This window comes from Microtus oregoni, unplaced genomic scaffold, assembly GCF_018167655.1.
Source record: "Microtus oregoni isolate MIOR12 unplaced genomic scaffold, Mior012 000013F_ref0000133, whole genome shotgun sequence".
Taxonomy (NCBI): Eukaryota; Metazoa; Chordata; class Mammalia; order Rodentia; family Cricetidae; genus Microtus; species Microtus oregoni.
In genome coordinates, this window is record NW_024543072.1 from 17,501,013 (window position 1) to 17,528,868 (window position 27,856).

General features: G+C 45.3%; 1 protein-coding gene across 3 annotated transcripts; it reads left to right on the top strand.

Moving 5' to 3' along the window:
- The first annotated feature begins 2,891 nt into the window (after window positions 1–2,891).
- Mat1a (methionine adenosyltransferase 1A) lies at window positions 2,892–22,016 on the top strand. 3 transcript variants are annotated; one of them, XM_041662271.1, is made up of 10 exons: window positions 2,892–3,089; window positions 3,173–3,519; window positions 7,649–7,726; window positions 9,600–9,722; window positions 12,288–12,400; window positions 12,760–12,903; window positions 17,768–17,986; window positions 19,056–19,238; window positions 19,522–19,655; window positions 20,197–22,016. In XM_041662271.1, exons 2-10 carry the CDS (start codon window positions 3,426–3,428, stop codon window positions 20,297–20,299), a joined length of 1,191 nt encoding a protein of 396 aa, XP_041518205.1. In that variant the 5' UTR covers window positions 2,892–3,089; window positions 3,173–3,425; the 3' UTR covers window positions 20,300–22,016. The 3 variants fall into 3 exon arrangements, with proteins under 3 accessions (XP_041518205.1, XP_041518206.1, XP_041518207.1); XM_041662272.1 differs by having other exon boundaries at window positions 3,277–3,519; XM_041662273.1 differs by having other exon boundaries at window positions 3,335–3,519.
- Window positions 22,017–27,856: the final 5,840 nt, after the last annotated feature.

Below are 27,856 nucleotides of genomic sequence, written 5' to 3' on the forward strand. Positions count from 1 at the left end.
TGTCTTATTTAACTTTACAAATAATGATTTCATTGACTATCTGTATTATTTTTTCATCTCCACTTTGTTAACTTCCACCCTGATCTTTATGATTTATTTACATCTCCAAATTTAAGTTTGGTTTGTTCCTGTTTTCCTAAGACCCTGAGTCATATCATTAGGTGATTTATTTGAGAACAGCCTCATCTTATATATAAAACACTTACAAACTTTCCTTTGAGAACTGTAAGCCAAGTTTCTTCAGGGATTTGTCAATTGTGTTTCAGAGATTGAGGTTGCTACATGAAAATGAGGTCAAATTTGAGCCTTTCACATGTTGAACTTGGGTTATCAGTGGGGCTGGGGGAGGTATGAGGACAATTCATGCATATGGGAGTCCAGGGCAGTCTGCGCACAGCAGGATTCAATTTACGTTTAGTTGACAATTTAGAGCTATGAAGTCTTTGTGGGGTTGTCTCTTAGAGTAATTATACCTCTGCGAGGATCTGTTAGTTCTTTTTGGAGAAGGTAGACTAGACCTACTATTTTTTTCTTGGATAGATTTGTGTTCATCTTATCTAACTAATAACATTTACAATGAATGTTAAATCTTTAGCTGATTTGGCATTGCTAAAGCCTGCATATGTTTTTGTTTGGAAACATCATCTTGCTATGAATCCAAAACTGGCCTCCAACTCACAATCCTCTTGCCCCAGACTCCTGAATGCTTCATTTTATAGGTGTAAACAGCCACACCTATTTTCATATTATATTTTACAAAAACATGCCTATAATGAATTTATTTGTGACAGCATTATTGTGATGTTAATATAATTGAAAAAACAAAAAATTTAACCATCAGGCAATGAAGAGCCAAATAATATACAGTAAATTCCCACTGTGGAATACTGTACAGGTGCTAAAAGAAATAGCTACTGTATATAGACTATGAAAAGAACTAAGCATATGACATGGAAAAGAGTGAAATGTTAATATATGTATGTGGATAAACATACAGACAAACACAATGTTCTATTTTTCTTCAAAAGAACACTATGCTTACATGTATGGCTTGCTTAATTATGTTTATTAATATTTATAACTTCATATTGCTTTCTAGCAGTATGTTAAATACTCATAATGTCTAAGTGGTCTAATCTCATTTTACAGTCATTCTATAAAGCAGGTAATTATTTTACCTGCTGCAAAACTTTGGAGATCCGCGCTGGGTTGCTTAGTTTTGGTTGAGCCCCAAAGAAGCTTACAAGCTCCTTTTATAGTACGTTAGAGAAACAACTGAGGTTACAGCCGAGAAGCCTGTACTTCCAGCTGCCATGGTCTGTGATGTGATTTCTGATCATCTATTCTGTGAAAGAACACAAGGCATCCTTGTATTTAGTGGCCATGTTGTACGCAGGTCACACACGAGCTCATCTGAGTAAGTTGCTTTCAAGATCGTCCCTCCTTCTGAATTGCTGCTCCGGCTTCAGAATCCTCCTGCACACACTTTTGAAGGCTCTACTTCTATATAAAAGACACCTTCAAATGGCACCCTCTGCCCATGATGTTACTACTCATTTTAGAATTCAAAAAAGAGTTGGCTTCTTGCTGGATTTAGGAACTTTGATGCATTCTGGATTTAGACTTTAAGTTCCTCTTGAAACAAATTTGTAACAATGTAATGTAATTGTTACAGTTCTAGCTGTTAGGGTAACCCAGGTCTACAGTCCAAATTAAACATTAGCTTGTACTGTGTCTAGGCTTGAAGCTGATGTACCCAAAAGAAATTTACAGAGACAATGATGTTGAAATATTTTAAGTACAAACAGGAAAGTTCTGCGCAGGCCATGAGATGGCCATTTGATCTAGTTTCCCAATCTGATTCATTTGTCGGTCCTTTCCCAGTGACCCTTTTCCCTCCCAACTTTTAGCAGTCAACTTAGCTCACTCTTTGTTAAGAGTTTTTGACAGCTGTGTATACACAAGTTGCCTCCTAGCCTTCCATATTGATTTAATATAGTTTGAATTCCATAGAGCAACTGTGTTCACTGTCTAACCTCAAGGTTTGGAATACTAAAATTTGTGCCGGAGGGCAGGGGGAGAAAGTTTTAAGTGCCTGTGTAAGTGCAGAGGGGGAGGTTTTAGTCACTAAGATTATTTTTTGGGAGTAATCAATTCCCCCTACCTTGTGCTTTCTACGGTCCAACTTGTACACACAAAGTTTTGGTTGGTTACTTTTTAGTACATTCTAGAAGGAACCGGTTTCTCACCATTCTCTGTGATTTCCATTACCCGTTTTTCAAAGGTTGTAGGTCTGAGAGTGGGAGAAAAGCTGGGGACAGGCGCTATTGTTTATGACACAGCTAATTAAGGGTATCTTCATCCTGCTTACTCCCTTTTTTGGGCAAATCAAAAAGCATGAGAAGTTAAGTTATAGGAACAGGATGTTTAGGAGAGGAACAGAACCAAATACATGGAAGTTTATCACGTTGGGGGATACTAACTTGACTATCAATTTCCACATAATGGATCTGTTTCTCAAAATTACATTATTAATAAGTAAAGATCTTTGTTACCCGGATGACCCGCCGCTGCCACCCCCACCCCCAAACGCCTTGCTAGCTAATTTGTTTGCAGGCCTCTTAAAGACATTGACAGTTTAGGTGATTTCTGGTGGCAGAAAAATGCGGGCTCCAAAGCTTTTCCTCTAACTGCAATGAATCTGTTGTGTAACGCTACAGCTGGTTCAGAGTACAGGTGCGTGCTCTTGGCTCCCGTTCTGCCCTGAGGAGGTAGAGGGGGTGAGCCCAATCAGATCAGGTGCGGGGGGAGGAGAGGAGCGCTCAGCAGGGACGCACTGTGTTGCAACCCTAGCCCATACCAAATCTCTGGGAGAGTTTCTGACAGACTGTAAGTCTCTGTGAGTTACTCCAGACCCCCAACTCTCCAGAGTGGAAAGTTAACCCTGGAACCATTCAGAGATCAGGTAGGGAATTGATGCAACTCTGAGAAACACTTCCGGTCTGAGAACCTACACAGTTTTCGTCACCTCTCGTCAACCAAAGGCTTCACATTTGAGACATCAGAACTGAAGGCTGAAATTCCTCAAGGTAAGAAGTCTCCCCTCCCAGGAAATGGACTCCTCCAATGTCCTTTTATGATTATTCAGGAACTTTCACTTTTCCATATATAGGAGTCACTCGGGAGCAAATTGTGCCGGCCGAAGGGAGCGACACATCTGTATTACATCCATTCTCTCCCTCTGCCCATCCTTACCCTGCTCTCACCTGCTCATAGGTACTTAGCAGAAGTCATCCCCGCGACTCCGCCAAAGACCAGCCTGTTGGTTTTGCAGGGGGAGGAAAAAGGAAAAAAGAGACTGCAGGCAAAGTTACAGCATTTTGAAGTTGTCACCTTGGAAAAGTGAAGTCGGAAAGTGTGCCACAATGAATGGACCTGTGGATGGCTTGTGTGACCATTCTCTAAAAGAAGAAGGAGCCTTCATGTTTACATCAGAATCTGTAGGAGAGGGGCATCCAGGTAAGTGGGTTGTCCTGAGCTCATAGGCGAGCCTGCCATCTCCAGCCTGTGCCCAGGGAGTCACTTTTACTAGACACCTTAAAAAAAGGTTCATCAGTTGCTGTAAAGACTCTCTCCAGAGTGTGAGCTACTTCTGAAGCTGTCACTCATCTTGATGCCTAGGTGGATGATGCTGCCGCCCAGCATCTCAGCCACAAGGAATAGTTGTTATATGCTATGTGTATTAACGGAACTGAATTAAATAATACATTTTTAAGTAACGCTTTCATCTATTACCGGTGACCTATTAAAGTCAATGAAAAATGGTCCTCAAGCAGGAACAAGTTTTGCACATAGATTGTGCACAGATTAGAAAGGAACAGCTCTCAGTTCTAAGGACGGTTGAGCCAGAGCTCCAGATGACAAGGTTCTCAGAGATGTTTTCTGATACAAGTATAAACTTCCTAAAGATCAGTGATTCTCAGCCTGTGGGTCATGTTAAACAACTCTTACACAGGGGCTGCCTGAGACCATGGGAAAACACGGATACTTACATTGCAAAAACACAAAAGTAGCAAAATTACAGTTAAGAAGTAGCAAAAAATTTTTTTCTTTTGGACTTTCAAGACTTAGTTTTTCTCTGTAACAGAACTTGTTCTGTTGACCAGGCTGGCTTCAAACTCACAGAGATGCACTTGCCTTCACCTCCTGAGTGCTGGGATTACAGGCATGCACCACCATGCCTGGCTAAGAAAATAATTTTATGGTTGTGGCAGGGGGAGTCTCCATAACCTGGGAAACTGTATTAAAGGGTTGTAACACTAGAAAGATTGAGAACGACTGCTATAGAGGAACATTCAAGCATTGTTTGTTGATTGTGAGGTAGGGAAGCTAAAGAGAATTCTCAGGAACAGGACCATGAGCCAGAAGCTCTGATTAAGCTGTGGAATGCAGATGCATCACCCTGCAAGGCTTGATGAAGGCAAGGGTTGGGACTGACTCCCATAGTGTCCAGTTTGCTACGTCTTGGTAGAACCTTAAGAATTCTAATTTGTAACAGCTCTAGAAGGGGCTGCTTCTGCTAGTACGGGAACACCACATTGAGAACCAGTGTTCTGGAAGAACTCTGGGGATAGGCACCTGATTTGAAGATTTAAGCACTTCTTCACGTTTATTTTGAGTGCTTATGGTGTGTGTTGACTTGCCACCGAGTCTAACTTTCCCACCTTCCTTCTTTCTCCAAGAGATTTAACTTGAAACTTGGCTTTGGACTTTTCATTACACTACACCTGTGTGCCTCATCCCCTGGCCCTCAACTGAAGGCAATCCTGGCTGCCTTCTTCCGGAAGCATTTGGTTATGTCTAGGAACATTTTTGATTGTTACATCCTAGGGCTTGGAGGCAAGATGCTCTTGGAGTCTGTTGGGTAGAGGCCAGCCATGCAGCTAAACATTGCACAATCTATTCGAGAGTTCCCATAACCAAGAATTATTTGATGCAAAATGTCAACAGTGTGGCTGTTGAAAAATCTTGGGTTGGGGCTGGAGAGATAGCTCAGAGGTTAAGAGCACTGGCTACTCTTCCAGAGGACCTGGGTTCAGTTCCCAGCACCCACACGACAGCTCACAACTGTTTATAACTCTAGTTCCAGAGGATCTGGTACCCTCACACAGCCGTACATACATGTAGGTAAAACACCAAATGCACATAAAATAAGTATAAAATTGATTTAAAAAACGGGATAGATTATTTAGTATGAGGTTTAATGTGCTATAAATAACTGTTCTCATATTTCTTTGTAGATCAATTTTCAGATCTATGTAAGACTTTAGATATATCCCTAGTACTTGACCTATATTGGGCAGCTCTATAGTTCCTGAAAGTCATCTCTTTGTTAGAAGAACTTCCTATGCCCAGAGGAAGTGAGTTCTTTGGCTTCCAGTGGCTATTTGCCTCAAGTGTGGCCCATTGTACATAGCAGCAATGTGCTTAGTGGACAGAGCATGAAAACTTGCACCATTTTACTGACTCTTTCCCTTCTTAGTGACTGTCTTAACCCTACTGATGAGACTTTGAAAGCCTGAGCTTTCTCAGAAAGAATCTTCCAGGAATGGATGTGGTTCAGTGGTATAGAGCTTGCCTGGCATGTGAAAGGCCCTAGATTTAGTGGATTTGCCCCCAGCAAGAGAAAGAAGATTTGAACCGTAATCCCAACACTTGGAAGCTGGAGAAAGGGGGGGGGGTTGAGCTATGAAGATTATCTTTGGCTAGATAGCAAGTTCAAGGCAAACTTCAAGTGTGACTGTGTCTTAAAATTCCCAGATAGAAGGATTAGGGAAGAGAGAGAGGTAGGTCCCTCAGGGGATTTGGGAATTATCAATCAGCTATCTAGCTGAACTTGCTGAACTCTGACTTGTCCCTAGATGTATAATTCCATACATAGTGGTTCCTGCATGAGCTGGGTCCTTTAAATAAATGGGATATCAGAAGTCTGTCTGTAGTTAACCTATGAATTGCTTCTAGGCATCCAGACATGTCAACACTGGCCATCAGTAATTTTTTTAGAATGTCAGGAGGCCTTTCCTGGTAGGAGTGGCAGGAGCCATGGACTCAGATGTGCCAGCATTTGCCATTGCCAGGAGGATGGCTAGAACAATCCACTGTGTGTTTCCTCATTGTTTCTGAAGGAAAAATCAGAAAGTTTACCTTTAATGGCAAGTTAATCAATATCTTAGTATCTACTTTTGAGAGCTAAATTTCTTGACTCAGGATCTGAATTCTCAAAACTAATCTGTTGGGCCAGGAGAGATGCACAGTGGTAAGAGCACTCCCTGCTTTTGCAGAAGGTTAGGGCGTGGTTCCCAGCATCCAATCCAGCTTCAGGGGACCCAGCATCCTCTTCTCAACTCCACTGGCATCTGTGCTTGCACATGCACATTCTCCTACACAGATTACATACATGTATATACACAATTAAAAATAAATCTTTACAAAAATACTCTTCAAGAACAGACCCTCTGGGCATTTTGAACATTAAGTGAAAAATAATATTCATTAAATAGAAGTCTCTTTTATTTCTTAATCTGTCAGTAGACACACTATAACTGGAAAGCAGGAGTGAATTTGTGCACAGTGTCACTTGGAGATCTCCATGTTAGACCATGTGAGTCCTTTAAGGCAAACATCAGAACAATGTCAGTTCCCAGGTCCTGCTGAGTTATATGTCAGTCCTATTTTAGCTCCACTATCAGGACATCTGACTTGAGGAGGCTGAGTGACCAGAGGGAGTGTCTGAGGGCTTATAGGAATGTTCAGCAGTGGTGCTGATGGGTTCCCTTGTGATGGTCTCTAGGGTGGCACCATATGCCTGGCTTTGTGTTTTGCATCAAATTGATTGCATTGATGGAGCCTTCAGTAGGCATTTATCTTGCCTTATCACTTAGTACCCAATCTTACCGATGTTATGAAGGATTTTAGACTGCATTCATAATTTTCCAGATGTTAGAAATAAGGAATAGGTTTGGGGAATGAAAGACTTTTTATTATAATGTGATTGTGAATTGCTTAGACTCTTAGATAAGCTAGCTTTGAAATCTATTTTCCTTTTAAGGAATTCTATAATTTTTTTCTAATGCATACTATCCAATATGAGGTGGGAATTAGAAGAAATTAAGAGTTCAAAATATTTTTTATTTCTGGGACCTCCTAGGCCAAGGAGCTGTTATATTGGCAGTTATTGGCAGCGAAAGGAGGGAAGGTCATTTTCTTCCTGTGCTATAACCACTGGCAAATCTGTCGTGCTTCAGTAAATAGCACCTCACCCACAGCCAAACTCAGTGGGTCACCAAAGTAGAGGCAGAACCTTAGAAAAGGTTCAGAGGGACTTGAGGGGCATAAGAGAGGGCAGTGGGAATTGAGTACGATCAACATGTATTATCTACACTCATGAAAGTGTCAGAAAATAAGTAAAAATTCCAAAATCTGCAAGGAACCATCTGATGAAATATTTCTTGTATTTAAGAAAATATCTTTTTTATTTTGATAGATTTGATATGCAGACTGATAAAAATGTTAAATTATTTTTAGCATTTAATTTTATCATGCTTAACAATGGTGTAATCGGTTACACTTAGTATTTGTTCCTTTTTAGATAAGATCTGTGACCAGATTAGTGATGCAGTGCTGGATGCCCATCTCAAGCAAGACCCCAATGCCAAGGTGGCCTGTGGTAAGAGACAAGTACCCTTTTTGCTGGAGACCTAAGTATGTTGGACAGAGAAGTTCATGGTGGACATAAGACCATATCATCAGGTCCAAAGTCAATGTTCTCTTGTCTGCAGGAGATTTCTTCTTCAAGCGATCTTCCTATGTTGTATCAGGGAGGAAAAGCATTTCTTTCCAGAGATAGATTCAACTAGGATTTGATTCAACTAGGATGTCATCACTACTATAACTACCAGAGGGCTGGATAGGAATATGACTCTCCTAACACAGGTTTCGTTAGGAGTAAGGGAGCCTCTAAAAGTTCTTGGATGAATCTTCCAGAAGTAAAAAGCTCAAAATGTCTGGGGTTGTCTAGAAACTCATTTTTTTTCTTTTTTATTTTTTTATTTTATTTTTTATTTTTTTTTTATTTTTTAAATTTATTTATTTATTAAGGATTTCTGCCTCGTCCCCACAACCGCTTCCCATTTCCCTCCCCCTCCCCCGATCAAGTCCCCCCCCCCTCATCTGCTCGAAGAGCAATCAGGGTTCCCTGACCTGTGGGAAGCCCAAGGACTGCCCACCTCTATCCAGGTCTCGTAAGGTGAGCATTCAAACTGCCTAGGCTCCCACAAAGCCAGTACGTGCAGTAGGATCAAAAACCCACTGCAATTGTTCTTGAATTCTCAGTATTCCTCATTGTCCGCTATGTTCAGCTAGTCCGGATTTATCCCATGCTTTTTCAGACCTAGGCCAGCTGGCCTTGGTGAGATCCCAATAGAACATCTCCATTGTCTTAGTGTGTGGGTGCACCCCTCGTGGTCCTGAGTTCCTTGCTCATGCTCCGTCTCCTTCTGCTCCTGATTTGGACCTTGAGATTTCTGTCTGGTGCTCCCGTGTGGGTCTCTGTCTCTGTCTCCTTTCATCGCCTGATGAAGGTTAATATTCCTGAGGATGCCTATGTGTTTGTCTTTGGATTCACCTTATTTAGCTTCTCTAGGAACATGAATTATAGGCTCAATGTCCTTTATTTATGGCTAGAAACCAAATATGAGTGAGTACATCCCATGTTCCTCTTTTTGGGTCTGGCTTACCTCACTCAGGATAGTGTTTTCTATTTCCATCCATTTGTATGCAAAATTCAAGAAGTCCTTGTTTTTTACTGCTGAGTAATACTCTAATATGTATATATTCCATACTTTCTTCATCCATTCTTCCGTTGAAGGGCATCTAGGTTGTTTCCAGGTTCTGGCTATTACAAACAATGCTGCCATGAACATAGTTGAGCATATACTTTTTAGAAACTCATTTTTGATGGCTCTGCATGTCTGGAACCTCCTCTGGTTTTCTTCCCTAGCTTGTGGTATACCTCACATGTTAAAATAATTTAGGCATCTCATTTACCAGTGTCTAGGAACAGCAGTTCCATCAACTGTCCAAAATCAAACCAACAGCTTTCCAGAGGGTTATTATTGTTGAATAAATCATTGAGGCCCTTGTCTACTCCCATACCCGCTAATGTTTCTTAGAACTCCATGTAGGCAAAATACCTTTACTGTTGCTTGTGGGATAAGTCTTCCAACGTCAAATCTTTGCCTGATAGAAGGCCTTGTCACACAAGATAGCCCTTGACTCCAGAGCCTGAAGACCCAGGTCTGACTTCTGACCTTACTAATGGGTCCACAGTGTTGGTTGTACCTGGACCTTTGCAATAGCTTATGGGGCAGAAAGCCTCAGTGTGGAGACCAGAGTCCACTGTCAGTGTCTGTTCTGTGTCCCCTCCTCTAGAGGCATCTCAGCCCATGTCATGTACATCAGATCCCATGCTACTCTGAGGGTAGACCCTTGAGCTTCTGTCTGCTGTTCTATGACTCTTTCCTGCCTTCCTTCCCTTCCAGAGACAGTGTGCAAGACAGGCATGGTGTTGCTGTGTGGGGAGATCACCTCAGTGGCCATGGTTGACTACCAGCGGGTGGTGAGAGACACCATTAAGTACATCGGTTATGACGACTCCGCCAAGGGTAAGGATGGGCTTGCTGCTTCTCTGTGTGTAGATCTCTACTGAGTGCATCCGTCTCCCAGAGGGAGTCAAATCTGGTGCTTCAGTTTTATAGAAATATAAATTCTGTTAGGAGGGCAAGCAGCTGTACTGCAGCTGGTGGGGCCAGCATGTACCTGTCCACTACTGACAGGTCTCATTTAAGGTCCAGCCTTCCTGGTGCTGGCAGCTTGGAACAGACCTCTTAATGAAGACAGCTGCCCTCTAGTGACAGCATGCTCTATGCCAAGAACAGGTGCCAGTGTCTACATATGTCCTCTGACTTCATAATTCCAGAACCCCTGGCGCGTTTCTTATGGACATGAGGGTATCCCCGTTTAGAGTATAAATACAGTGAGATGCCACCGGGTCAGTGCTCCTATACTTTCTACTGAGCTACACTGCATCTCACTGTAGATGCAGGGAATGGAGCCTCATTTTCAAGTACCAGACCCTGATCACAGGTAAAAGAGACAGGGCAGCTCAGGTTAGCACCCATTCCAGGTGGTGTAGAAACTGACACCCAAGGGAGGAGTACAGACAAGGTGAGGAAGGGAGGGGACTGGGAAGCACCAGGTAATGCAAGCAGAGGTGAGGGCTTCTTAGGAGATGCCACTGCTCAATGCCTGTGTGGGTCAGGAAACCACCAAGCCTGGGAGTGCATCAGGAGACTCAGGGCATGAGTGCCCTCTTTGCAAACATGTTTTGCTAGAGCCCCCAGTGCCCTTTATCTACACGGGCTTCCTGCATAGGGTTCTGACCTGACTTCTTAAAAGTTCCACTATAGTCTCTAACAGTAGATACTCAGGTAATTCCAGTCTTAACCTTTTTTTTCAGATTTATTTATTTAAAGAAAAACTCCCTTTGTGTCTCTGTTCATCCTCTCTCAATTCCCAGAGGTCACCGTGAGAGATGTGTTGACTTTGAACAATCATAAGAAAGCCTACTTCTTGGGGGTTGGGGGTGTTTTAGAGTGGCTAGAAAGAGAAAGAGTGCATGCAAGTTAATATGTGAGGGCTTCATAGAAGAAACATCCTCCCGGAGAACAGCATCTTGAGATGTTACCATGTATAGCCTTTCCCCATTATACCTTAAGAAACAGTTTATTTATTCAAGACCAAACCTTGCATTAGATAACAAAGAAAATTTCCATGTCCTTTAGAAAGGGCTAACTGAAACAGCCCAAGTCTGGCTGAACTGTACTTGGTTAACACTAGGACAATATATTATTTAGACTCGATGATTAGGCAAAATGGAAAAAGTCTTAATAAGCAGATCAGAGACCGTTGGCACCTCTAAAGACTAGTCACTGATTTCTACACCACAAACATCCACTGGGAGATGGCAGGGAGTGGGGAGGGTAGGCAAAGAGCAATGATGACCACATGCTTGGGGTAGGGGGACTGCTTGTCCTCAGATGACCCACTGTGAGGTATTCTACGTGAATCTGTTTTCATCTTATGCAATAAGGGAGAAGAATTGCATAAGTAAAATGTCCAGAGACACTAACTAGAAGCTAGTCAAGTTTGGGTGTCTGGGGAGGAGCCAGAGGAGGAACATTCTGTCCAGAGATACCTAGAGGAGGTGGAAAAATACATAGTGCTTAAGGCTAGCTCTAAGTTTGTTGTCTAAAGGAGTTCTGGCTCCATGACAGGGGTTGCTGTTAGTAAGGCTTCCTTGAGTTAGCAACCAGAATGCCAGAGAGGGACCCCCAACTCTGTGCTGCAGATTTGAAGAGGGGGCCTGGGCCCCAGACGTTTAACTCTTTTATTTGTCATAGGATCCCAGATCTAGAAGACCCTCTAGATGGTTCACATATATGGTGCTTATTTTTCAGGATGTGTGTATATAATAAATATAGATATATGTGTGGGTGAGGCATATAGTTTGATTTCTAAATGACAACATTGGAAAGAGCCTTGCTCTTCAATAAGTATAGGGATAATTTCTCTTTTCCTTCCACTCTCTCCTTCCCCCATCTCTTCCTCCCTCCCTTCATCCATCCATTTCTTCCTCTCCTTTTCTTTTTATTAGATAGGGCTTAACATAGCCCAGGCTGGCCTAAAACTCTGAATGCAGCCAAGGACAGCCTCCTGCCTTCACTTTAAAAGAGTTGGGCACCGCCCAACAAGCAGGCACCGCCATGTCCTGCTGGTGCTGTGATTTTCAGATGGGATTCTGGATGGAGGGCTCCTCTGTGGCACTCAGGGAAGCAAGGCTTTAAGTTGCTCACCTCCTTGTCAGATGTCCTTCATGCTGTTTGGTTTGTGTCATTGTTGTGGGTTGTTACATTTCTGTGTAGGGTATACTTTTTTTAAACCAAGATATAATTGAATACAGTAAAATATGTCATGGGGAATCTTTTCTTTTGAAAGAGTTCTATATGGCCATGGAAGAAAATTTAAGGTCTTTCAATATCCGGAGTCTCAGCTGGGAACAAGAGGCTCCCTCCCCTAACACCAAATGCCACTTCAGTGATTTCGAAGCCCACCAAGAAACTTACAGTCCTGTCTTGACACATGTCCCCACTCGGCTTGCTTTTGCCCAGGCTTCGACTTCAAGACCTGCAATGTGTTAGTGGCCCTGGAGCAACAGTCCCCAGATATTGCCCAATGTGTCCATCTGGATAGAAATGAAGAGGATGTCGGTGCAGGAGATCAGGTGTGTTGACTGTGTAAGGGGTGAACCCTGTGGTTTGTTTGGACTCAGCTATGATCCATGACGTGAAGCTGGTCTGGTCAATAACACTGTGGGTGGTCTCATCACTCTAGAGATCCTGTAATAAGCTAAACACTGTTTGCAACCTGGCAGGCTGTGTGGTAGAAGGCTCTGCTTGCTAATAACAGATATAGGCTTGCTTTCAGAGTGTTGGGGGTCAGAGGCAATGCCTTCCCCTTCTAAAATGCCCCAGTGCAAATTGTTCTGTAGAGGGAACCCCCATAACTGTTGAAACACCAAACAAAATATGAGATCTGGAAAATGTTACTGCTCTGAGCTCTAAGGCAGGTGTCTTACTCCAGGGCCTGATGTTCGGCTATGCCACGGATGAGACAGAAGAATGTATGCCCCTCACCATTGTTCTTGCCCACAAACTCAACGCCCAGATGGCAGATCTAAGGCGCTCTGGTGTACTTCCTTGGCTGAGACCTGATTCTAAAACTCAGGTGAGCTGCATTCATTGCCTCCTGCAGGAGCTTCATGCTCAACAAATCATTTTTGGTTCTCGCCATATTTATTTTATTTTAAATTAACTGATTTTACAACACACACAACACACACACACATTCTCTGTGTTTGATTTGATGCCCTGTTATCCTCCCTTCTCTCTCCCACTTCCATTAAGCCTCTTCTATTTTCTAACAAGTTCTCCCTCCCACTGTTATGTCTTTATTGATGTGTATAACCCACTGCTTTTAATTATATGAGTTCGAGTAGGGGGGTTACTTACTTGAAGAAAGGTACCTTGCCGTTTATTGCCTATAATTCTTCAGGGAGAGTGGGATGTTATGAGCCTGTCTCCTTTCCATGATAAAATGTTGGTAGGCCCAGCCTTGTGCTGATATCATGCAGAGAGCCAAAGCTGCTGTGGATTCATGGGAACAATGCCATGTCCGATCCAGAAATCAGCATTTCACAACATTCCTTCCCACCTCTGGCTCTTCCTGCACTCTTTCCACTGCCCTGTTCCCTGCATTTCCAAGGGTGCAATAGAGACATTCCATTTAGGGAGAGGTATTTAACGATCACTTATTCTTAGCGCTTTGACCAGTTATGAGTCTTTGCATTGCTGTCACCTATAGCAGACAGGATCAGAAGTTTATGAATATAAACCAAAATATTTAGAAGGCAACTTGACACCACATGTATTTAGTAAAGCAATGGTAGTAGGTTCCTTAGTAGGGCTTGTGCTCTCCTCAGCTTTTGACCAGGTTTACAGTACCAGGTATGAATTTCCTCCCGTGGGGGAGCCTCAACTCTATTTAGAAAGTGATTGATTACACCTCGGTCCTGTTTTTAAGATGAAAATATTCTATTCCGGCACTCCATTTTGAAAACAATCATCATTTGAAAACTTTCAGGCTAAACAAAAAATCAGGCAGGCTGGAAATATAATTCTATTTTTTGTTTTGTTTGGTTAGCATGTGCAGACTCTAATGATTCTTCAGTTCCTGTCACAGGCTTATTCTTCACCAGCTTCAGACATGGTGGTTCCTGTCTTTATATGCACACAGGTCTGGTCTTCTGACCATGAGCAGATTTGTCTCTCTGAGATCACCTTCCTTGTCTTTATTTCTCATATACCCTTGATGTGTCCAGTTCCCACCCTGTTGGCTCTGGCCTCCCACCTCCCCATCATGTTGAAACCCGTTTCTGTTTCAAGGACAATGGTGATGTAAACACAACCCACGTGGAGCTCCCATATCACTCTTCAGTCTCCTGATGGCCTTTGGCCATTGGCTTCCTGCCCTGGCTCCTTTCCTGTGTTCCAAAGTGTGACGCCCCAAGGTCTTGGCACATCTTCACTCATGTTTTCTCCATCTCGTCACACCCTTGGCTCATACATCTTCTACCACGGTCCCTCCAAAACAGTAGCCCCCTTTCTTACTCACTCTGCAAACTCACATGCTGAGAGCCCATTAGATGCTTCTCACTGTCACCTCTGACTAAGCTGACACCTGCCCAGTACGTTCTTCAGTCCAGCTTGGTGTCTTCTGTCTCCACGGTATTGGCATCTCTCATTTTGTCAGATGAGCATCCCTCTCCCTGCCGGCCAGCTTCCCTTGGAGTGGTTCCCACTCCACCCAAGGCAGAGATAATACTCTCTGTCCCTGAAAGGTCCTCCCTGCTTGAGAACTGCAGTTAATTTTTCCTCTTAACTGTCACATCTCTTCAGAATTCTCATGAGTTCCTACTTCCTGTGAGAGGGGGGCAGAACCTACTCGTCATTCTGCATTCAGACTTTTATGATATTTCCACCATAACTTTCCTCTGCCTGTCCCCTTCTTGGCATTTCCACTTAACTGGCATCATTTCTCTCAGGTTGTCCTTGATTATAGGACTTTTGCTCTATCCTTCATCTTGTTTGGGTTCCTTTTCTGGGGACAGTAAAGTCAATATCCTTGTGACCGCCACTTCTGACCCACCACTAGGTAGTCTTCCCCACTCCTGGACTTGTAATTGCTTTATATGCTTTGATGATAAAGTGTGTCTGTATCTAGTTCCTCCAGCAACCAGATAGAACCTTCTCAGTGAGGTGGGCTTCTCACTGAGCAGAGATCTCACATTGTTCCACCTAAAGCAAGTGAGGGGCTTATGACCCCAGTAGAATATTGTCTTGGGTTTTCATGTGCTATTCTTATGACTTTCAAGGTGGAAATGGGGTCATCAACACCTCTCAGGTATTGTTGGAGGTTATGGGACAGGACAGCTAACATGTAGACTGTGGTGGTACCAAAAGAAAGGGCTCTACATAAAAGACAACTCCAGAACAGGGGTGGGAAGAAGGCAACAGGCCCCCTAATGTCTTTTCCCTCTGGTAAGAGAGGAACAGAGGGAATGCTTTGAGAGCAAGTGTGGTAGAAAAGACCTCGTTCATTCTCCCTGCTTAATAAGAAAGAGCTTCCCAAGGCTCAGGAGCACCAAGGAAAAGAGGGAGAGGATGCATTGAGTTCTCATAAGATGCTAGTATTTGATGCCTATCATGGGGGACCATGAGCCTACTCTAGTTAATGGGGATATATGCCTGCTGGTGGTCCTATGTGGGGCTTGTCACCTGGTCATTTGTTAGCCCCATGGCCTCCTTGGTCTGCCTCTATGCTGTGTCAGGAGAGTAGCCAGCTTCCTTCTCTATAGTCCCTTTGTAAAGGATTTCCACTGTCACCTGTGTTGACTGTGGCCAGGATGAGTCTTTCCACCTGAACAAATTGCTGCTGCTGATATTGATAACCAGGGTTGGCAGTCCAGAGGCTATTTTTGTACCAGGTCAGAACTCTGGTTTCCATAGTGTATTTTTCCCCGTATCTGCTGACATGGCAAGATAAGAGCAGGGCTCAGGCCCTTCACTCTGCCGCCCCGTTCCAGGAGTTCTGCAAGGATGCAGCATGGTATTTGCCTAGGAGGGATGGAGACATTAGGGCTCAGTTGGAAACTGCCAGGTTAGAGCATTTCCTCGAGACTGAGCCTCCTCCAAGGCTACAGGAGGTAACTCTGATCCTAGAGCTTGCCATGGGTCTCCTTGGGAATCCGCATCCCACACTCTAGCTCCCTCTAGCCTTATGCCTGGATAATTCCCATGGGTGAACAGTGTAGGATTTAAACATTAGTCTCCAATGATTGTACACTTGCCCATCTTACTAAGGTCATATGGCAAGTGGCCAGGGCTCTTTCTCTCCCTTCCTCTAGATCACACTCTGTTGCTTTTTAGATCAGCAGGACACAGAGTCAAAGTATAATATGTATCTCATTGGCTATACTTGATCTTAGCCAAAAGTCTCAAAAGTTGTAGATACCTTTGGATGGCTGTCTAAGGCACCTTGGGTGCCTTATAATAATAAGACCTCATTGCAGCACACCTCAACAGGGCAATGCTTGCTGCAGGGTCTGAACTGGGCTCTGTAGTGGAAAACTGTTCTATGCCTGCCAGCCAGTCAGTCAGACTCCTACTTAGGTATTTGGTATAGGCACACTTCTGCAAGCATCTCATGCTCCTAAACTCCGTAGATACTGATCTGATGGGTACATACTGTCCCAGGTAGCATGGAACATGTAGCCCAGCATATAGTTCATGGACTTGAGTAGCAATTTTCTGCTAGTCAGAGCCTCGGCTATAAGTCTCTGGGTCACACCTCCACAATATTTTGTGTCATCCTGATGAAGGTATTTGTAAATCTGGAACCTAAGCTTTGTTGTATGTGGAATGGGGCAACAAGGGCTACCAATCTTGGATGTGGCTTCCAGCATGCAAAGCTTATTCCTTTATTGCTGCTTTCTTGACCCTCATTTGCTGCCCCCATCCTTCCACTCTCCAAGCCCAGGGCATCCTATCTGCTTTTCCCTGCCACCTGAAATATCAGCTGTCTGTGCCCAGTGATGTGTCAGTAGAACACTCACTGGGTCTCCTGATAGCATTTTGTCTGTGCTACTGTGGGAATGAAGAGCTTTGGTTCAGCCTGAGCAAGGTTTGGCTCTTGGGCATTTCACAAACTGGCTGTGTGATGTCAGGCAAGTTCTGATCTCTTAGTTTATTTCATTTGTAAAGTGGGGGTCACAACACCTCCTCACTTGGTAATATACCGGATGGGCACAGGACTGGACGTGGTGGAGGTGAATGGTTAAGGCGTTTGCATGGCTTGAGCTGTCAGGAGCTTGTAAGTCGGAACCTGATCCCCACTCACGTGGCTACCACTTTACCTTCTTTGGGTGAAGCACCAAGACAAAGGGGATTCAGAGCTTGTTGCCCTTCTGACTTAACTATCCTAACTAGAGATGCTATCATCCTGTCCCTACAGATGACAAAGTTTGCTGGTCCATTATCCTTCACTGAGGGTAGAGGATCACTTGCCAGGCTTTTTTTCTGTCTCAGAGGCTCAATATATGCAAAAATATGGCCTTGGTTAAAGATTCTTCTTGGTCGTTCACATTCTAGGACCAAGGTACCCTTGTCTCTGCCAATGACAGGTGGACCGTGAATGCCTGTGTTCACTCATAGAAGTGGGGCCAGTCCAGAGGAAGTGGCAAGAGGGTTTTGGCTCGAGAGGGTCATTGGCACTAATGGTGTCTGGGATAGAAGAAAAGCCTGATCATCAGTAGAAAGATAATGCCCCACGTGTGTACATCATTCTCTCATCTGTGGTACTGAGCAATTAACAAACGTAAGCATGTGTCATAGGAGCTCTCCAAAAAGGCTCTAAGGACAAGGGGACTCACTTGGTCCCTCAGGACCTCAATCGGCCTCCTGGGGGATCTGTGCCTGGCAACCATGTGGCCTCAGCTCAGGCCTGGGTCTCACAGTATCTCCCCGACGGACAGGTGACAGTTCAGTACGTGCAGGATAATGGTGCGGTCATCCCCATACGCATCCACACCATCGTCATCTCTGTGCAACACAATGAAGACATAACGCTGGAGGCCATGCGCGAGGCCCTGAAGGAGCAGGTCATCAAAGCTGTGGTGCCAGCCAAGTACCTGGATGAAGACACTATCTACCACCTGCAGCCAAGTGGGCGGTTCGTCATCGGAGGTCCCCAGGCGAGTACTTGTCTCCAGGAAAGGCCCTGCTGCTAGATCTTGGTGACCAAACTGCTTGTTTTTCAGAATACACCCAGGACAAGAGGTCGTTCTGAGTGGCTTAGCAGTGTCTGCCAATCAGCTAAATTGTTCGGTGATCTTTGGCCTATTTTGAAGATACTCTGTATCTGTTAATATGTCAAAAGGGGGAACATGTCTATAGCAATCTCCACTTAGGGCGGTCAAGTCCCATCACCCAGCTCTTCCAGATGTTATCATGCTTGCCCACAGTTGCCACCACCTCCCCGTACTCGGTCAGGCACTTACTCATGCTTGCTCATGGCAGACGTTCCCTGGCAGTGCTTGCTGAATATTTGCTCTGGGGTCCCTAGCTGTTATAGGCAGGGCAATGGATCTGGGGTTTTATAAAAGCAGATAGAGCTGTGGCCCCTTTCTCCTCTATGCACACAGCACTAGGGAGGTTGGGATTGGCAGAGCTGATGGTGTCTGTCAAGGCTGTGTACCCATCACAGGTTCTGTGGTCAAACAGTGTTGGTATTGGGCAGAAGGAAGGTTAAAGTCCTTGTTCTCTTGATGGATGTCTCAAACTCTAGATAGGTAAACGTGACGTGTGGATCTCTAAATAGGATTAGAGTTACTGGGTTCTCTCGCCAAGTTGTTAAATTTAGCTCCTTTGCAAGGTAATCTTGAAGTGCCGCAGCTCAGAGCACATTTGTGAAGTGAGCGACAGGAGGCACTGGCCTGAACCGCAGCCCCAGGTTGTATTTACTGCAGTACAATTCTGCCACAGGTGGACCGCTTCTTATAATGGACTCAAAAGTGAAGGCATGACCCCCAGATGACCTCTAGCCCGTCTCCTGCACTTTCCAATGAGGCTTTGGCAGGTTGCCTGATTTTCATAGCTGGTCAGTGCCAGGACTGGGACAAGAGCCTATGGTTTCTGCCTGATTAAAAAGGGCCTTTGAGAATGCCCACAGGTGACTCAGGACATCCTTTCTAAGGCCTCCTGCTTTCTCCAGCATCCGGGGCCTCTGGTTCTCATCTCTTTTCCATTCGTTGACCTCTGCAGGGGGATGCAGGTGTCACAGGCCGCAAGATTATTGTGGACACGTATGGAGGCTGGGGTGCTCATGGTGGCGGTGCCTTCTCAGGAAAGGACTACACCAAAGTGGACCGCTCAGCAGCTTATGCTGCCCGCTGGGTGGCCAAGTCCCTGGTGAAGGCTGGGCTCTGCCGGAGAGTACTTGTTCAGGTAGGCTACCCCCATCTTGTTCTTGCCAAAGACCTCAGTCCCACCTGTGGTTGGGAGATACTGGCTCAATGGGAAAGCCCCCTCTTTGACATTGGTTGCAACCCTGCATATATTGCCCTGGTCACCATGGCTGGAGCTGTGGCAAACTAGGGAAGGAGAGGAAAGAAGGGCTGCCAGGCAGGAGAGGTAGTGGTCCTGTCAGTAGGGGAAATGTGATCCCTGCTGCTCTGCTCTGTGAAATCTCTTCGATGACGTGAGTCCCTGAGTCAGATCTTTCCGGAAGGTGTCCTATGCCATTGGTGTGGCAGAACCGCTGTCCATTTCCATCTTCACCTACGGAACCTCCAGGAAGACCGAGCGGGAGCTGCTGGAGGTGGTGAATAAGAACTTCGACCTCCGGCCTGGTGTTATTGTCAGGTAAAAACGCTAGCATGCTGCTGTTGCATGGGACCTTGCCACGCCTACACCCAGCTGGACACCTGCACAGAAAGAGCTTTGCAGCCTCTTAACCAGCAAGAGGTTCTCAAGTTCTGCCCTGTAGCACAGTTCATGACCAGAATGTGGGTTGCCTGCTTTTCAGCTAAAGGAGGCCCCGCAGACATGATCCCTGGTGAGGCCATCTTTTCTCAGCTGTGGCATCTCAGGCCAAAGGACTAGGAATCCAGTGGGCACATCCATTCCTCCAGGCTCCCATGGCATCTCTATTTTCTGGTTCTTGGCTGTGATAGCACTGGCCTAGGCAAAGCCAAGGGAGTGCAGAGAGTTCCCTCAGGTGGCGTTTACATCCTGGTGAACCCTCAGCTGTCTCTGACCTTGGAGCCTTCCCTTCCTAACCTGAACAGGATAGGGCTGTGGTATCGATAGGGAACAGGTGTGTGTGGGGGAAAAGGTCTCTGAGGACACCCCTGTAGCGTAACCTTTCCCATTTAAAAATGATCATTGCCTCCTCTGACTGCAGGGACTTGGACCTGAAAAAGCCCATCTATCAGAAGACTGCGTGCTACGGCCATTTCGGGAGAAAAGAGTTTCCCTGGGAGGTCCCCAAGAAGCTTGTGTTTTAGAGCTGATGGGAGGTTTGGCTTTGTTTCATACTCTCCTTTCCTCTACGGAGACTCCCAGGTCTCCTTAGCCTCTTTCTCCCCGCTCTCACCCCGAAGGCCAAGCCAGCTTCTTCAAACTTTCTCCTACCCCGCAATCTGCAAGCATCTCATGAATGACAGATGGCTTTCTGGTGTGAGGTTACCAGGTCTCCTTGCAAGGATAGTCAATGTTCCCTGTCTGTCCCTCAGATAACAGCAATGTTGATTTTGTGAAAAAGACACCCCTGTTAGGCATGAAGTCGCTCCCTCATCTTTTCCCATAGTCTGAACCTGACTAGGCCATCTATTCCTCCCAGCTGGGCATGGACCCAGATGAATATATTGCATATACCTTGGGCTTCCCTTCACATTTGCAACCAGAGCTCCTGAGCCAGGGCTTTTTCAATGAAATGTGGTCAGTGTCCCTTGAGCAACTGCACTGTTTGAGGGACTGAGCTGTGTTTTCTCCATCACAGCACAATAAGGTGGCCTCCTTACCCTCCACATTAACAGACGAGGAAACCGAGGCGCAGAGAGTCTACAGAGCTCTCGCTGGTTTCCACAGCCACGTGTATCAGTGCCAAGAAATAGAGTTGGAGTTTTGACTTTATCACTCTCGTATCTGCATCCCAAACCAGATGTTGGCTTGAGTGAGGGCCAAGTGGATTGGCTTGAGGCTGTGGGGCCTTCCTGGGAATTAGGAGATGAACTCGGTGGCTCTTGGAAAGCTCTGGAAAGTGTTACAGAAAATCACATTTGTTCTGGAAGAGAGCTGAGGGCAAAATTGTCAAGCTGGCTGTAATCTGGAACTAAGACGCTTCATAGTCCTTGCTCCCATCTTTCAAAGACAGGTGTGAGAGTGCCCTGGCCATGGAGTTTAAACACAGACAGCCTCGTGTGTTTTCATCCCCATAGAGGAGAGGCCTCTTGTTTCAGCACAGGCAACCAGTCTCTGATGGGGACCCTCCCCACTTCAAGGCTTTCTCCTTTCCTGGACCTTCATGAGTATGCAGTCTGACGGCTGCTTGGGAAATGAATGACTTAGGTGCAGAGCCAGCCTCCAAGCAGTGGACAAGTTACCCAAGATCTCATAAGAACCTGCTTTAACCAGGTGGCCTTTGAAGGGCGTGATGATCTACCAGGGTCCTGGAAGCCCATGTTCCTATGCTGTCCCATCATGATTGGCACCACCTATCCAACCTGTCCCTAGCCAGGACCTCCCCACATCAGACCCCTTCCAGCTTCCAGAGCCACGGGTTCAGAAAGGGCCCTGGTTCACAGTGCTGGTTCTGGCTAGGAGAACCTAGCTGGGGCAGCTTTTTCAAGGAGCAGATGCCTTGACTGGCCCACAGAGACCTCAGCATTTCCCTTTCCATCAGGTTGAGGGATAGCAGAAGGGAAAGTCCTAATGGCCAAAAAACCCTGGAGCCATGTGTGACATAGAAGAATCCTGGGTCTCTCCATAGGTTTCCTGGCTGCCTGAAGCCAAGTTCCTCATACCAGAGGGTAGGATGGGTGTGCTGATGGCAGAGTTCCTGTAACCTAAACTATATCTAAACACACAAATCCAGAATTGTATACTTCCCTCAACTGTAAGAGTAATGAGACTCTCTTTTTTTCTTTCAACATTTCAGATGAAACAAAGCCAATATTTGTTACAATTACCTGCTAGTACCATGAATAAAAACCCAAGAAGCAACGACTCTGTGTTTTCTGTCCCCCTAGTGCGTATGTGTGTGTGTTCATGCATGTCTGGGGAGGACACTGCCTTATTCCCTTGAGAGTCTCTCATCAAACCTGGAGCTAGGCTGGAGGTCAGCGAGCCCTAGTGATTCTAGTGATTCCTTATCTTCATTCCCCAGCATCACCGTGCTGGAGTGATGGGTGAGTGCAGGACCACACAGCTTTTAAAGATGAGTGCCAAGGATTTGAACTCAGTATTCTTATCCACAAAGAAGTCTCCCCGGCCCCACTACGCTTGTGTGTGTGTGTGTTTTTTTTTTTTTTTTTTTTTTTTTTGCAAAGCACTTCTGACTTCTCAACCCCCAGAAATTCTGGGTACCTTTTTTTAAAAAAAGATTTATTTATTTATTATGTATATAGCGTTCTGTCTGCCTGTATGCTTTCTGGCCAGAAAAGGGCACCAGATCTCATTACAGATGGCTGTGAGCCACCATGTGGTTGCTGGGAATTGAACTCAGGACCTCTGGAAGAGCAGTCAGCGCTCTTAACCTCTGAGCCATCTCTCCAGCCATGGGTACCTTTTTCAGGATTGCCCCAGCCTTGACCCGTATGACTTCCTCCAGCCCCTGTGTACCAATGCTTTCTCATCAACCAGCTCCTGTACTGTGACTGAGTTACTAGAAGTGCTCCATGGCCCTCTGAGTTAGAGATGCTTTGTAATTCCCCTTGCAGTGGCCATCAAACCCTGGGGCTGTGTTGAAGCAAGTGGGGGCTGGGACCTTTACAGTCTCCTAGGAGGAGGTTGGGGGAAGGTGTCAGTTTTGGGACACGTGCTTACATGCAGGCTGAGAGCAGGTCTATATTGCTCTTCATTCTCATCACCTGGATGCCAGGAAAGACTGGGGTGTAACTAAGACCCAGGCCTATTGAGGAGAGAAGAGACAGGCAGTCTCAGGTCCTGTGGGTGACTGATTCTGTATCTCAAGCAGCCTCTAGACCTCACAGAAAACGGGCACACATTCTGCAAGAATTTCTATGAGCATCAATACCACCTACCAAACACCTGGTTGTTGCAGGAGCTGCGGTCTGCATTCCTGCCACCCTAGCTACCTAATTTTCTGTCCTATCAAAGGGCCAAGGCAGTCTCTTTATTTAACCAATGAAATTAACACAAAACAGAAGACTCTCCCCATCACCCGGGAATGCTTATTTGTGGGAGGAAGGTTTACGAACGAAAAAGGAAAACCATTACTAAAAATAAGAAGCAAAGGGCTCAAAATTCCAGGCTGGGTGGGAGGGGGCCTTATGAAGTTCTACCACCTGCTGAGGACCTATTGGCAATTGTTGATGCTGAGAAAAGGAAGAGCCAGTGTTCTTCACAGATGCAAGTCCTGAGAGGCTCCAGGAGATGAACCTATTCTATGCAAATACAGGCAACACTACGTGCAATCAGTGATTTTTTTTTTTGCACATGTAGTTGGGAGAAAATAGGGGTGGGTACAGGGGTGAAATTGGAGGGGAGGGAAATGGGTGGATTAGGTAAAAGTACATTTACATACATGTATGACATTCTTAAACAATAAAAGAAGAAAGAAGGGTTAGGAACATGGATCAACAGTTAAGATGCTTGCTGTACAAGCAGCAAGCATAAGGAGTAGTGTTCAGTTCCCCAGAATCTAGCTTAATTTTGGATGGGCATGAGAGCCCATCTATAATTCCAGTTCTTAGAAGGTAGAGGCAGGGAATTCCCCCAGAGCAAGGTAGACTGTCCCAACAAGCTGAGTTCAACTGAGAGATCTTGCCTTAAGAAATAAGGTGGAGAATGTTTGTGGAAGATTGCCAATGTCAGCCTCTACTTGTGTGTGCACATATGCATACACACATGTGCTCACATACATAAGGACATGCGTATTCACACCCCACACACACATGCAAAAAGAAAATAAGAAGGAGAATATACCTTTTGAGCTATGGAATTCCCAAAAGTCAAGATTGTAGCAAAATAGGGATGTCTATTTTCTATCCCTGTGATGAAACGCCATGACCAAAAGCAACTGAGTGACAAAGGGTTTATTTCAGCTTACAGCTGTAGTATATCATGTGACGAAGTCAGGGCAGTAGCCGAGAGCAAGGAACTGAGCCATAGAGGAAGGAAGTCAGGGCAGGAGCCCAGAGCAAGGAACTGAGCCATGAAGGAACACTATTTACTGGCTTGTTCCTCTCAACTGGCTCAGCCTGCTTTCTTATACAACCCAGGACAGTCCGGAAGTGACACCATTCCCAGTGAGCTGGGACTTCACATGGCAATTATTAGTCAAGACAATCTCCAAAGGCTTGCCTGTAGGCAATCAGACAGAGTCATTTTCCCAACCGATGTTTCCCCTTCCCAGAAGACTCTAGTTTGTGTCAAGTTGACAGAAAACCCAAGCAGCACCGTAGAAGAAGCAAAGGAGGTTGGGAAGGGACAAAGGGCACAGAGGAGGGGACTCAGGAGGAGGGTTGTCTTTGAAAGTCAAGACTGAGAAATACCGCTATGAGTTTGATAATCTGAGGTTTAGAAAGGTCTTACTGTGCCAAATTTCTGCTCTGTGTGATGTTCTATGTAATTTTTTTTTTTCAAGATAGGGTTTCTCAGTAGCTATGGAGCCAGTCCTGGAACTCACTCTGTAGACGAGGCTGGCCTCAGACTCACAGAGATCCGCCTGCCCCTGCCTCCCATAGTATTTTAATTTTAATTAGCTAAAAAGGAAAGCATCCTTTTTCCTCAAACTGCATTCCAGCACTATTATAGAATTTAATAATTTGTGGCCACTTAACTATCCACATTATGATTTCTAGGATATACAAATCGTTAGTTTTAGCTAGGTGTCTGGTAATATGGGTGTTCCTAAACATGATGGCCCAGCTGATCTGGGATCAGCTCAGCCAGAGACCTTTAAAATGTCAGAACATTCTAGGTTCCTGCTCTAGGTGTGGCTCAGTGAAGAGATCAAAAGAGGCTCTCTGTAGCTTTCCCTGAGTTGATGCAATCGTGATTGGATTAGGGTGACTTCGGGCAATGTAGGTGTAGGAAATGACGGCCCAGGAGGGCGTTGCTGGTCTGGCTTCAGCAGGGTTGTTACCCCATGGCCATCGGATACTGGCCATAGTGGGGCTGAGCTCAGCCTTCATGGAAAGAGAAGTTAAGTGGTCTTTTGTGTCCCTCAGCCCTTCTTCACCTCATCGGAACATCTGGGCCACAACACCTGTCTCATCACCACCACCATTCCTCAGGTTCCCATCCTGAGGGCTTCAGGGCAACCTGTATGGGGTTTGTGGTATCTGCAACCTCAGGGCCAAGACTGATGAAGTCAGGGCTGTTATGCTCAGGAGCCTGGCTGAACTAAGGTCAAACATGTCAGGGCTGTGTGCACCATGGACAAAGAATAAGGCCAGAGCTTCTAGGTGATTTCGGAGGCAGTCTGGAGAGCTGAGGCCTGGGCCTGGTCAACCCTGAAGATCGGAAGGCTAATCTGAGCTTGCCGCATGGCTTTGGGTATTGTGGACAGACAGAGCCTGAACTGGAGTCTTTATGAAAACCTAAATAGAGCTTCCAGGGCCACACAAGATGAGGTGTGAACCAGGCTTATGAGCTATACTGAGACTCAGTTCCTTCATGTGATGTTGGGAATAAAAGACAGATCCTGCTGGAAGGTGAGTCAGAGATGGATGTTGAAGGCCCAAAGGGCCCATCTAGTAACTACTACTTTCTAGCCTCTAGTACCTAGTACTCAAGATCTAGTGTCTAGTACCCAGCACCTACTATTATCTAGTGTCTCGCATCTGGTACCTCACAAGAAGTCTGGAATGTGCCGTGGTTCCTGTTAGGCATCTCCAGGTGTACAGCACCGATCTGCACGCTGTGGGGAACAGAGATGGGCAGGCAGTCATAAGAGCCCTGGCTAGAGGAAACACACAAGAACAAAGATTCTGCCTCTCAGACTAGGAGAGTCAAAGCGGGAGAGAAATTCACTAGAAGGTTTAGTGAAGTCACCCAATATCCTACCTTGTCAGGCCTTCTGAGTCAAAGCAGCCCTCTGTTGAAGAGGGCGCATTCTGAAGGCTTGTTTGCACAGCCCTCCAGTTGGCTGCAATTTTCCATGCAGCCAGCAGAGGGTAGAGCTGACCCACATAACCATTGTGGAAAGGCCACCTCTGACAGTAATACTCGTTCAAGGAGACAGGATGAGCCCCCTAACGGATGTTTTTATTACTTTTCCTACCCATCCACCCAGGGCTCTTGGATGCCTTAGTGTACCTGTGCCCCAGAATCCCCCTGTCCATATAAAGCTTCGTTTTTCTCCTTTGTTGAGAGTCCTTTATTAAAGAGTAGGACCGAACACAAAATGTTATATCATGCAATACTTGCAGCAAAGATCAACTAAGAACTGTCTATATTACAAATGTAAGATACTGAGGCCTGTTGCAAGGTTACTATGGTCAACAAGTAACACAGCCCAGGAAGTGTCGAGGTAAATTCTGTGGGTCTGTGTTTCCATCTTTCCCCAACCACCCTCCCCTTCCCCCCAGCCCCCAGCCTGCTTGAGGTACTAAAGCCTGGTGCTTATGATGGTTTCCCACCTTTTCAGAGTTGGAAATAGTGGCTGAAATTAATCTCTGCTGCTCTCAGAACAGTTATTTTAGAGTCCAAAGTAGAAGGGAGCCACAGGCTTAGAAACAACCCTCTACGTGGGTTCTGTGGGTATTTTTGCTTAAGGACATCAGCCCATATCTCACTGTGGCATATGCTGTGGCATCCTGGAGCTTTATAACCCCCCTCCCCCGCCCAGCACTGTTTTGTCCATCTTGACCACTGTCGACCTGAATGGGCGGGGGGGGGGGGGACTCCATGATAGAAACAGTGCCGCTGTGTTGCTTCTGGGGAGGACCATCAAAGGATGCAGCACGTCTGCGCTGGGTTCTTGCTTTCTTTGGAGGTGCTCAAGTAGGTAAGCAATCTACCAGACCTATTCTCAGCCCCCTCTTTTCACTTTTCTTATTTTTTTTTTCAGATACTCTCTCACTAAGTTGTTCTGGCTGGTCTTGAACTCACTCTTTAGCCCGGGCAAGCTTTGAGTTTGCAATCCTCCTGTCTCAGATGCCTTCATAGTTAGAGCTATAGGCCCGTGCCACTAGGCTCATCTACCTTTAACAGAAATGTTTAGTACACTGACATCTAAGGAAGTTGCTGAGGAGGAACCATTTTTGCTGATTTGGTTACTTTTTGAGACAGGAACTTATTCTGTAGTGTAGCATTCCTTTGAACTTCCCAAGTAGCTACCCTGTCAGCCTTCCAGGGACTAGGATTATATGTATGAGTTGCAACAAAAGTAAAGATATTATTTAGCTAAATAAACATCTTTTTAAATGCATTATCTGGGATCAAATATTTTGTTGTAGAAACAAAAAGTTGGATTAATATACATTTTACAAATGTCATAATTTTAAACTGTGTAAGCAATGGCCTTACAAGTTGTTTCATTACCATTATTTAATTCTTGAATATTTTAATTAAATTTATTTATTCACTTTTCATTTTGACCCCAATTTTCCCTCCCTCCTCTTCTATTCCCTCTTGCCACCTCCCCTTCCCCAATTCACTCCGTCTCTGCTTATGTTTAGAAACAGGTAGGCCACCCACGACATATCACGTTGTAGTAAGACTAAACACATCCTTTGTACTGAGACTGGGCAAGGCATTCCAGTATGAGGGCCAACCAGGTCCTCAAAAGCCAGTCATAGCATTAGGGACAGCCTCTGCTCCCACTGTTAGGAGTCCCAAAAGTAGACCTAGCTACACAACTGTCAACACGTATT